This window comes from Phacochoerus africanus, chromosome 7 (assembly GCF_016906955.1).
Source record: "Phacochoerus africanus isolate WHEZ1 chromosome 7, ROS_Pafr_v1, whole genome shotgun sequence".
NCBI classification, from domain to species: domain Eukaryota; kingdom Metazoa; phylum Chordata; class Mammalia; order Artiodactyla; family Suidae; genus Phacochoerus; species Phacochoerus africanus.
In genome coordinates this window covers 18,881,985-18,894,506 of record NC_062550.1, presented here as the reverse complement: position 1 = coordinate 18,894,506, position 12,522 = coordinate 18,881,985, and the positions used below count along the sequence as shown (strand labels likewise).

General features: G+C 43.8%; 1 protein-coding gene across 6 annotated transcripts in view; it reads left to right on the top strand.

Moving 5' to 3' along the window:
* Window positions 1-12,522, top strand: part of SLC11A2 (solute carrier family 11 member 2) — a 101,376-nt gene continuing 88,854 nt past the window's right edge. For 3 of the 6 annotated variants that reach the window (XR_007135808.1, XM_047786618.1, XM_047786616.1), the window contains exon 1: window positions 12,163-12,234. Coding sequence is in view for 5 of the 6 variants with exons in the window: in XM_047786618.1 (XP_047642574.1) it covers window positions 12,201-12,234 (34 nt within the window). In the remaining variant the exon portion in view is untranslated. Of the gene's footprint in view, window positions 193-10,622; window positions 10,971-12,162; window positions 12,235-12,522 lie in introns of those variants that run through there. The other 3 variants (XM_047786617.1, XM_047786615.1, XM_047786613.1) reach the window with 3 other exon arrangements.

The window sequence follows — 12,522 nt, the reverse complement described above, 5'->3', positions numbered from 1 at the left end:
CCTCTGGATACTCAGTCTGCCCGCCACGCGCGCGGGCCGCTACGGGAATACGGGAACCCAGCCAATAGGAATGTGCGGTTGTGGTCCTGTCGGCCAATCGCTGGGCGTGTAGGGGGTAGGTTGGCGTGGCGCTGGCTCCCGGGATATGGAGCCACCCGCGCGGGGACCGCTTGTGAGGTGGTGGCGGAACCGGTAAGGCGAGGAGCGGGCCAGGTCAGGGGTCACGCTGGAGACCCGCTTTCCCCACTGGGGTGGGGTGGGCTCCAGGCGCCTGGGGAGCCGGCTTGGGTGCTGGCGCCGGGGCCAGTATGGGGCACGCGGGGCGCGGAGCGGGGCTACGGGGGGCGACGCCGGCGGGGAGGGCCTGGGCGCTGGGTCCAGATGGAACCGCGTTATTCGAAGGAAGACCAAGAGGCGGGGGACGGGGAGCGAAAGCCCCAGGGACCTCGCCTTCTCCGCCGCGGCCTAAGAGAAATGGCTGAACCCCTGGTCGGACCTGCCGCGGTGTCGGGGCCCGTGATCGACTGTGCGCTGACCCCGCTTTGCGCCGAGAAAGAGGCCCTCGGCCCAGGGCAAGGTCCTCGCGGCTGCTGTCTTACCTTGGTGCCCTGGCGCCCCGTCCGCTCCCTGGGCCTCCCGCCGCCCCACTTCAACAAAAGAATTCATTTTACTGCACCCGACATTCAAGGAGCACCTTCGGGTGTAGGGCCTGGACAGGCTGCTGAATACTTGTGTGTAGATAGGTTTTCAGGCTTTTTGTGCAGGTTCCAGGCTCCAGGTACTTGTGTAGGGGGCATTATTGCACAGGATATGTGAATGGGGTAGTTGCTCTCTGTCTGTTAGATTTCATGTGTCCCTGCTTTTCAAGCTGTGTTTACTTTTTGATGTTCCTCCTTTGGGTTCATTTTCACTTGGTTTCTCCAAATTCCCTTTATATGTCCGACTATTTCAAAGCACGTCGTTGGAGGAGAAGCTGAGGAACCTGGGCTTGAGTTTTCCTGTCCACTGCTCCAGAGGGAGTGTTAGGAAGTTAAGGGAATGTGACATCTCTTTAAAGTGAAAAGCAAAAGCAGAAATTATACGGAAGGAGAGAGGCAAGAGGAGACAGGTTTCCAGAAACTTTTGCTGGCGGTAATTCTAGTGAATATGGGTGAAACCAGGGGGCACTGTGTTTCGCCCTTGACTCCTGTGGAATCTGAACCCGGCCTAGTTTGCAGCACTCGTGGCTGCTTAAAACGTTGAGCAAGTTGCTTAGCCTCTTTGTTCTTTTGTGTCCACATACTTAAAATGGGGATGGATAATACCAATCTTAAAAGAGTTGGTAGTGAGTTTCAAATGAGTTACTACTCTTCACGTGCTTAGAACGAATCCTTGCATATAGGAGTTTTTGTTATTATTACCTACCTGTGCCTTCTTTCCCCTTAAAGATTCCACACTAAAAGAATTCTGACCTTATTACTTATCCTTTGCTCAGAATCCTGCCAGCCTATTGCCCATGAACCTCTAGGCCTGTGTTTTCCATCCATGTCATTAATGATCTGAGGGTATGGTATAATTGCCTGTGACTGGAGGCTTTCTACTGGGTGTTTATCATTAAATAAGATTGGAAACTACCGCTATATGATACTAGGTCTGCCCTTGATAGCTGTGCTGAGTAAATGAAACATCTTTGTTTAGTATTTCACTGAATACTGTTTCATGTATAGTCTTAACCTAGGCACTTTTTTTTTTTTTTTTGACCCAATACCAAAAAGGCCATGATTGCAGCATTCTTGGTTTCTCATGTTTCCGGGATGGCCCTGGGACTCAGGCGGGGAATTTCTGGGCAGCCTGGCAGCACTTCTTGTTAATGAATGAGGAAGCTTGGCGCGAATCTCATCTTACGCTACAGTTAGGAAATCAGCGGTGATCCCTTGGAATACTCCACAGAGCTCCTAAGCAGCTTTGCTTCAGTTTTGACTCAGTGAAATGAAGGTTAGAGGTTAGGGACTGGTATCTACAGAGTAGATTCTTTTCCGTTTGATCTTTTTTTTTTTTTTTAATGTTATGGCTGCGCCCTCAGCATATGGAAGTTCTCGGGCCAGGAAGTGAATCCAAGCTGTAGATGTGGCAGCGCCAGCTCCTTTAACCCATTGCACTGGGCCAGGGATCAAACCTGTGCCTCTGTAGTGATCTGAGCTGCTGCAGTCAGATTCTTCATCCACTGTGCCACAGTGGGAACTCCTCTAATTGACTTTTTAGTGCTGAGAGCTTGGGTGGGTGCTGTGGAATCAAAGACATCTTTATTCCCCCGCCCTTACCCTGTACACAAATAGAAATGTCTGCTGGCAGACTTAAGCGCTTTCTGTGAGCTTCAGCTTTGCTTGGTGCTCTCTGGAAGGCTCTAATGGAAGACTTTTTTGTCTTCTAGTTCTCCCCTTCCAAGAAAGTTGCTGTTTATATACGTTGCATTATTGGGAACTAATCACAAAATGAGAAACTTTGAATTTATAAAAAAGAATGTCGAGGCATTCCTGCTGTGGCACAGTGGGATCAGCAGTGTCTCTGCAGTGTGGGGACGCACCTTCAATCCCCGGCCCAGCACAGTGGGCTACAGGATCTGGCGTTGCCACAGCTGTGGTGTAGGTCACAACTATGGCTTGGATCTGATCCCTGGCCTGGGAAGTCCATATGCCACCGGGCAGCCGAAAAAGGAAAAAAAAAAAGAAAAAAAAACCAGCTTAGCTTTCTGCAGTAGTATGCTGTCCTGATTTGGCTGAAGTACATGTGATAGAAGTTCAGTTATTTAACTGTGGAATATGGAATAAGACGACTTAGTACTTGTACGGGGTTGAAAGTTGGATGCTGGCTTGGTGAGAGTAGAGGGCAGTGTCTTTATGAAACCTCTGCTTAAATAAGGAGGACAGGGAATGACCTCTTTAAAGGGTTTAGTGTTTTTGCCTTAACATTGTTATTTTTATCTTGTGAGTCTCTCTGGCTTGAATAAAAAATGCATGGGAAAAGAAGGCAGGGAGCATTTGAATGCAGAATATATGGAGTTAGAAGACCTGCATCCTTGTCTCACCCATTGGATGCCATTTATTCTTTTGAAAGGTTAATATATTGAACGATTAACATTTATGGGCCGCTGGAGACACAAAGAAGAGCCTCGAGGTATTATCAGGAATATCGTGGATACAGTAAAACAACAAATATATGTTATAAAAAAAAACAAAAACCAATATGTGTTATAAACTATAATAAGATCATAATGGAATATAAAATCATCGGCCAGGAATGAAAAAAATATTGTCTAATTCCTCTCCCACTTTTTCTTTTAAACCAAAAGCAGGCACAAGGTTTATTATTATAAGCACAGCTCATACGGGAGAGCACACAGGGGAGCAGTTTAGAAACAAAACAACAAGTTCAGAGAGGAGTGTGGACACCCCCACTAGTGGGGAGCAAGCCAAAGGGACAGTGATTTAAATTTTCCTCTTCTACCTTTTTTTTGGGGGGGGGGGGGCTGCGCCCGGGATTGCACTTGCGCCACAGCAGTTACAGTGCTGGATCCTTAACCTGATGTGGCATCAGGGAGTTCTCCTCCTCTTCCACTTTTAATTTAAGATCAGAGTAACTTACTTTTTTTTTTTTTTTTTTTTAGTGTAAGGACCAGTTTCTAGTAAAGACTTAGATTGGGAAATTAGGGTTCTCATTCTTGTCTTTGTGCTTATTGCTAGTAGGTCATCTTATATGGGTTATTTTTTGTTTGTTTTGGTCCCATTTATCACTAATAATCAAGTGTCTATTAAAATTCCTAGCTAATGAAAGGAGGTGGTTTATTATTATTGAAATTTTAGCAGGTTCCAAAGAGCAGAAGTAGGCATTTATGAGACTGGAGAATCTTGTATATATTTGCTGTCTTTACACACGCTTTTTCTTTGCTTCAAGATAAGAAACATTGGGAGTTGCCGCCATGGTGCAGTGGGTTAAGAATCCAACTGCAGGAGTTCCCTCTGTGGCTCAGTGGTTAACGAATCCGACTAGGAACGAGGATTGGGTTCGATCCCTGGCTTTGCTCAGTGGGTGAAGGATCCAGTTGCCGTGAGCTATGGTGTAGGTTGCAGATGGGGCTCGGATTCTGTGTTGCTGTGGCTCTGGTGTAGGCCGGCGGCTGTGGCTCCCATTGGACCCCTAGCTTGGGAACCTCCATATGCTGCAAGAGTGGACCCAAGAAATGGCAAAAGACAAAAAAAAAAAAAAAAAAGAATCCAACTGCAGAGGCGTGGGTCACTGCAGAGGTTTGGGTTCAATCCTTGGCCTGTTGCAGTGGGTTAAAGGATCTGGCATCACTGTAGCTGGGGTGTAGGCTGGTGTGGATCATGTTGAACCCCTGGCCTGGAAATTTCTATATGCTGTGGGTGCGGGCATTAAATAAAATAAGAGAAAAGAAACATTGAGGAAAATAAGAATTTAAAATTGTTAAGATCAGGAGTTCCCATCATTGCTCAATGGAAACAAATCTATCATCTGTGAGGACTCAAGTTTGATCCCTGGCCTTGCTCAGTGGGTTAAGGATCCGGCATTTCTGTGAGCTGTGGTGTAGGTCACAGATGAGGCTTGGATCCTGTGTTGCTCTGGCTGTAGTGCAGGCCAGCAGCTACAGCTCCGATTCGACCCTTAGCCTGGGAACCTCCATATGCCGTGAGTGTGCTCCCCCGTACCCCTCCCTGCCAAAAAAGAAAAAAAATTGTTAAGGTCAGTCTACATTGGCACACCAGTGTCTGTCACTGGATTAAATAAGTTGAATGTAATCTAATGATAATCATTCTTAACATTTGCCAGAGAAGAGTTAACTTCAGCAAGTAAAAGGACAAACACCCCTCCCACCCCCGCCCGAGACAAGAGGTGGGTATAGACTGATTTAATAGACTTTCTTAAGTGTAAAGGAGTCTGATGTTTTTGAAGAGCTTGGAGTTGTGTTCCAGGAGAGATGCGTTGGGCCAGGAGGGCAGGTTGGTGCGCCAAAGGGAAACGCCCTGTTGTGAGCTTGGGGTAAGGAGGCAGCCAGGGAAGCTCACACTGTGAGAGTTGGGAGGAATGAAGACCAAGCTATAGTCTCCGAAGTAAGGTTTTAGTGACCCTGACCGTGAGCCGTCAAGGAGGTTTGGAAGCTGGTTAAGCCTCAGAACACTGAGCAGAGAAAGTGGAGAGCTCTCTTTAATGGGTATTCTTCATTCGGCCCTTCCAATAACTGAAGTCTCTGGTCGATGAGTGATATTTTTGTTGAGTCCTTCTTGACAGCCCGGCCACATTTCTCCCAAGTGTTATCATATTTGACACCCGGCATCTGGCTTCATTATCAACTGTACTTTGCTCCCCACGCCTTATCCCCTCTATCCTCTTCTTGCTGCCTAACATTTTCTGTTTTTCTCTCTTATCATGAGTGGTTCTCAATGTCAGGTGTTTCTTTTAACTTGTAAAACAGATTTTCAAAAGTCCAGCTCAGGCGGAATCAGCCAACTTGCTGTGGAGTTGAAAGGGTGGTTCTCTGGTAGACTAAGCAGGACATCTCCAGTTTTGAGCATATTTCTATGGCATATGAGGTCAGTACAATGAAGAACAGTCTAAGCTGGTATCTCGGTGGCCGCTGCCCAAGGGTGAGAGAGCCGTCCACACACAGGGAGGCTCTGATGCGTGGTAATTGCATTGTGCAATAGCAGCACTGTTTGTGCTTTATGAACTGGGCGTGCTTGTGTGACCTGCAGCTTACGGAAACATTACCCACTCAGGTAGAGAAGATTAGCGTTTCAAGGCCTTTTTCTTAAACTAACAAACACCAGAGGGGTTTTTTTTTTGCTTTGTTCTTCCGTCAGGAAGTAGGTATAATCTGTCTTCACCCTGTCTTTTTTTTCCCTTTTTGTTTTATATCAAATTCATTGTTATGAGAGAAAAACAGGATTATTATTATCCAATTCTTTTTTCCTCTGTTTTTGGCTGCCCCTGCAGCATAGGGAAGCTCCCGAGCCGGCAATCGAACCAGCAGTGCTACAGAGACAAGCCAGATTGTGAACCCACGGCTCCCCATTTTTTATCCAAATTTTAAAAATATTTCCAAACTTCACATCCTCAGTTATAATTTAGAAATTCTCATGGCTTTTTAAGCTTTCTGAGCTCTCCTCACCTGTGATGGGGGCAGATTAAGTTTTTGGAATTAGATGGATATTGTAATGGAAAGGCTCAGAAAATGGTGCTTCTTTAATGGAAAAATAGGAAGTAATCATTGCTTATTTTTAGAAATGGCTAGTAATTGTCCTATTCGAATACATAGGGTTCAGACAACAATTAGCTCTGTTTGAACTACTGAATATTCCTGAATTGTGTTGACTTCCAGTCATCCAGGGGCAGGAGCTCACCTTCAGGAAGAATGTCTTGTACAATGTAGATGTTAGATTAATGGTAATGGTTTAGTAGCCATATCAAGGCCTTTAGTCTTAAAGTAGACCTCTGCAGAAAAGGGAATTTTAGAAGGATCTGGACATCTTTACAAAAATGTATTTTCTTCAAGACAAGTGGGATTCTTTTTTTTTTAACACAACTCCTCATTATTCTCTAATAAACAACTTGGATATTGTTTTTTAAAGCCTTGATCTGTATGTACATCTGGCAGTTTCCATTTTGTCACCATGATGTTGCTGGCACTGAACACTGGCTGAGGAAGCAGCAGGAAGGGAGAAGAGAGGGCTTTGCTAGTCAACTGTAAACATTCCTGTTCACATTTAAATCAGTTGATTCCCTGCAAACACTTTTCTGGTTGCCTCTTTGAAAACTTTTCCTACTTAATGCTGTGGTATAGGCTGGCACCTATAGCTCCCATTAGACCCCTAACCTGGGAACTAAAAAAAAAAGACAAAAATTCCTCTCCAAAACTTAAAATTAATTTTAGGGAGACTTTTGCAACATTGAACACAGCTCTAAAATCAGTGAAATGGTCTTTCATGACTGCCTTTGCTCTGTGTAAGAGAATTTTATAGGAAAAAAATTCAAACTTTTTTTTAACTATCAAGGGAAAATTTAAGTTAAAGTTTTTTTTTTTTTTTTTTTTTGTCTTTGTGCTATTTCTTGGGCCGCTCCCACTGCATATGGAGATTCCCAGGCTAGGGGTCGAATCGGAGCTGTAGCTGTTGGCCTACACCAGAGTCACAGCAATGTGGGATCCGAGCCGTGTCTGCAACCTACACCACAGCTCACGGCAACGCCAGATCGTTAACCCACTGAGCAAGGGCAGGGCTCGAACCTCCAACCTCATGGTTCCTAGTCGGATTCGTTAACCACTGCGCCACGACGGGAACTCCAAGTTGTATCATTTTATTTATTTATGTATGTATGTATTTATATTTTGTCTTTTGTCCTTTTAGGGCTGCACCCAAGGTATATGGAAGTTCCCAGACTAGGGGTCGAGTTGGAGCTGTAGCTGCCGGCCTACACCAGAGCCACAGCAATGCCAGATCCGAGCTGCATCTGCAACCTACACTATAGCTCATGGCAATGCTGGATCCTTAACCCACTGAGTGAGGCCAGGGATTGAACCCTCAACCTCATGGTTCCTAGTCGAATTCATCTCCGCTGTGCCATGACAGGAACTTCTAAAGTTGTATTATTTTAATACTCAGTATTTCACATTTTCTTGGTGGCAATTTTCAAAACATGTTTGGGCTATCCAGACTGTTCTAGCATTTCTTGTAAATACTAAGAGAACGTATAGAATTATTGTTAATTTAGGTGATCAGAGTCTATTATAGCTAGTATGTGTTTGGGGGCCAACTTTTTATTTTGATGTATTTTCAGACTTACCGAAAAGTTGTAAGAATGGTATCCGGGAATAAATGCTTTCAGGGTCATGTGATATGACAGTACTAAGCAGTAGATGTGCCTTGGGGACAACCTGAAAGAGGGCCATTTACGCCAAACTAGGGAGTCAGGAAATGCCCTCCTGAGGAGAATTTTTCTAATTCTTCGCATTCAGGTAAAACCTCCAAATTGCAATTTCAGAGCATGACTGTCTGCACACTGTGTCCAAGGAGTAGTAAGTTTAGCTTAAGGCCATGGATGCCTGCCAAGCAGACAGTTTCAGGTCCCTGATAATCCATTGCAGAAGCTTTGTCAGAGAGAGGTTAACCGAATAGCCCTGAAGTGTTCATTGAGAAACTGAGTGAATCTGTTTGACCTTTACATTAAAAAAAAAAAGTTTTTTGGTGAATTTTTTCTAAGTGCAAAACCACATACATACAGTGTGTATTCAGTGAGAGGTCTTCCTCTTGCCTGACCTTTTGTCCTCTGCCACGCCTTCCTCTTAGGGACAGCATTACCAGTTTTTGGCTTGTGCTTTGGGTATCGTCTGTGCATGTATGTGTGTATGCTCTCTTTTTGCTACAAAAGTGATGGTGTACTGTTTATAAATTGGGTTTTTAACTTGATGACAAATCTTGGAGATTGCTTCTCAGCAATCCGTGTAGACCTGCCATATTTATGACAGCTGCATAGCTGCATGACATGGTGTTCCATCCTATGAATGGTTGTTTTTAGTCTTTTGACACTACAAACAATGCTATGGGGAATATTCTTTTTTTTTTTTTTTTGGTCATTTTAGGGCTGTACCTGTGGCATATGGAGGTCCCCAGGCCCCAGGCTAGGGTCGAATCAGAGCTGCAGCCACTGGCCTACGCCACAGCCACAGCAATGCCAGATCTGAGTCCCGTCTGCGACCTACTCCACAGCTCATGGCAATGTCAGATCCTTAACCCACTGAGGGAGGCCAGGGGTTGAACCTTCATCCTCATGGATGCTAATCAGATTCGTTTTCACTGAGCCATGACGGGAACTCCAGGAAGTATTCTTGCACATACTTCCTTGTGTGAGTGTTTCTTGAGTAGGCATTCTTAGAAATGGAATTGCTGGGTCAACAGATATATAGGCTTCTGATGTTTCAGACAGAAAATGTAATTTGACTAGCATTCTTATCTTGTAAAACAGTCTTAGAACTTTTGATAAAGAATGGGATAAAATAGTTATATTACACTGAACCATGAGTGCTGTCTTTTTTTTTTTCCCCCTGCTGTTGATTGCTACTTGATAGGAAGAAACTTTACCAGCTTGACCAGAAGGTGATGCTTAATAGCTGGGGGTGAGCTAGAATATCAAAGGAATGTTAATCATAGTCTTTTAGAATATTGAGCGGTTGATTTTTGTTGCTTGTATCTCCACTTCATCTTTTCCGTAATGTAATTAAATGACTGAAGGGACCTGGTCGTATGGTCCTAGAGAGCAAAACTGTCTTCTTATTAACTTAGTGTTTCCATAACGGTTTTAAATTTTTATGGAGGCTTAAATACTGTGCAGCACACCAAGCATAACTGACCCTCTGTTCTCTGCCCTCGTTATGTTCTGTAGACACTGCAAATAGTGGAGCTTATAATTTGTTGACTAAATGTTTTGTTGAAAAAGTTGGAGTCTAGAATCCATTTTTCTCTTTTAGAATAATACAGTTTTTTTTTTTTTTTTTGTCTTTTTAAGGCCGCACCCGTGGCATATGGAAGTTCCCAGGCTAAGGGTTGAATTGGAGCTGTAGCTGCCGGCCTATACCACAGCCATAGCACCTCAGAATCCGAGCCGTGTCTGTGACCTACACCACAGCTCACAGCAGCCCTGGATCCTTAACCCCCTGAGCGAGGCTAGGAATCGAACCTGCATCCTCATGGTTACTAGTCGGATTCATTTCTGCTGCACTACAATAGGAACTCATATTTCTAAGATTTCACAGAGATCACCAAGCTTCTCGTATTTTGTTGGCTCTGTAATTAGTATAGGAGTAATCACTTGGACTACTAATAGTAATTACTAAAAATTTTATCTCGAAGGGAGTTCCCGTTGTGGCTCAGCAGTAACGAACCCAAGGGTGCGGCCCTAAAAAAGACCCCAAAAATTTATCTTGAAATATTTCTGTTTAGAATTATTTAACTATCACCTCTGCAGACTACAGGATTAGGGAAAACACTACTATATTAATCGTTTGCTTTTTCTTTTCTTTCTTTTTATTAGTTATATGTTTATTTTTTTTTTGTCTATGCCCAGGGCATGTGGCAGTTCCTGGGCCAGGGATTGAACCTGAGCCACAAGTACACTTCCTACTTTTTAAATATGTTTTAAATGCCTGGTTGGAGAGGAGTTTTGGGCCTTCTGGGACAGAATATCACTACAAAAATAATATAATTGAATTGGTTCTTAGTGAGTAGGGTTGCAGGTAGAAACTTGAGTTATTCTGAATAATAATATTCTAATAATATTGTGCTCAGAGCTGACTGCAGTATAATAAAGATGCCTCATATCAAATAGCCCAAGACTTTCCTTGTAAGCGCCATAGTCACAGATCTGCCCTGTAGTTTCTAATTTATTATGTGTTATCCTGGCTTCTTAAAATTCTATATAAAATAAAAGTAGACGAGTTCCTGTTGTGGCTCAGCAGGTAAGAACCTGACTAGTATCCATGAAGATGCAGGTTCAATCCCTGGCCTCGCTCAGTGGGTTAAGGATTTGGTATTGCCATGAGCTGTGGTATAGGTCAAAGACACAGCTTGGATCTGCCATTGCTGTGGCTGTAGTGTAGGCCGGTGGCTACAGTGCTGATTTGACCCCTATCTTGGGAATTTAGTATGCCGAGGTGCTGCTCTAGAAAGACAGAAAAGAAAAAAGAGAAAGAAAAAAAATGCTGTGGGTGGGGCCTAGGAACCTTGCTATGATTGGATTCCAAGAGGCCCTGCTACTAAGTGGTCAGATGTGTAAAACCCAATTGGGTGAGGTACCCTTGTAACTGGCTGAAAGAGTGGTTGCATTTAGTCTATATTATTGGGGTCTGTTGGCGAAAACGTCTGGTGGCTCAAAATCTGATAGGAAGGACGTGGCTGTCGTTCCTTGTAACAAAATATTTGATATGGGTGAGTACAGAAATGAAAGCTTATGTTTTCCAAATTAGCACCTAGTAGTATGTTTTAGTAACTTTAAAAGATAGATGAAACCTAACACTGCCTTCAGGTCTGAATTCTGTAATTCTGCAAAATAGGAGAAGAATAGGTAGATAGTCTAAAAAAGAAAGTAGAGGACTATTCAGACAGGAGGAACAAAGATACAAGAGTAAAAGAAAAAAGACTGTTTAAGTAGTAAAAGATAGCTAAGGGGAGGCTTCTCAACTTTTTCTGTAGGATAATTATTATTGGGATTTAAGGAGGGGTGGCTAACAGTTCACCTTCTAAATTTGGGATCAGCTGAGAAGTAGATTCTGTAAGCAGTAGATCACAATTTTTGAAAATCAGCCTTATGGATGGAGTTGACTGGAGAATGTGCTGTAGGTCTGTGGCCCGAGGAGCTTACTCCTCTCCCCCCCACCCCCGTTAAACTTTAATGGGATGCTGGACATCTGGGGCACCCCCTCACCCCCATCCGCCCTGGAGGGGCGGAAGTGCAGGTGAGCTGCAGACGCTGCCTTGTCCCAGGTGCCTCAGTTCTCCTTGAGAGCCCAGGACGGAGGTCATGGTCCTTAGTTTCTTCTCCCAGTTGAAGTTTTTGGGAATGGGACCGGAAACGCTACACCTAAGGTCTCTCTTCAGGGAAATAAGAGCCTGGGAAATAGTGGCCCTCTACCACCAAGGGCTGGTGAGACGCTTCCCCTTTCTCCTTTCCAGAAAATTGAAAAGTGAGCTTAAATTGTTAGGTCGGAGGGATTTTTAGATCTCTGCCCTTAAAAACTCATAAAAATGGGAATTTGGGGAGAGTCAGTCTGGCTTTAAATACTTGGCTTAATCTGGAGGCAAAGGCAGAGACTGGGTGATTGCTTAGCAGCCTCTCTGTGTGTACTTATTGAAAAGTATTTGCCTGCTTCCCTGAAATACCTTTTGTTTCAGTTTGGTTTTGAAGTCTTGCCAGCAAAAACATGATTAAGATTTTGACATTTTTTATTAAGCATCTTCTTAACTGTGTTCTGATAACTGTAATTATTTCCAGGGTTATCTACTTCAGTACAACGGTTACTCTTTTCCGTTCAGTCATACAGAGTAACAGAAGACTGATTTTGAACTTGTTAGTTTTAGTTCCTTCTTGCTAATTCCTCTCCCTCCCCTTTCTCCTTTCCAGAATCCTATTCTAAGAACTCAGGCACTCAGGTATCCACCATGGTATTAGGTCCTGAACAGAAGACACCGTCTGGTAATTTATAGCTTTGTGTTGTTGTCTAATTTTTATTTGAAATTAGGCTTCGCCAGTAACAGAAATTTACTATATTGTCCTTGTCCTCTATCCCAACAAAAACTGTCCCCATGTCCTCTCCCTCCGCCAACCATGACCTCATGGAGATCTCCTCCATTCAGAGGTTACCACCTGGTGACCTAGGCTGTAAATGAAAATGGATTTGTAACCAGAGACCGGCCTCATATCTTATTTCCAATTCTGAGTTGAGCCAAGATTAGCTGTGAGTTTGGTTTCTATAGCAATAAT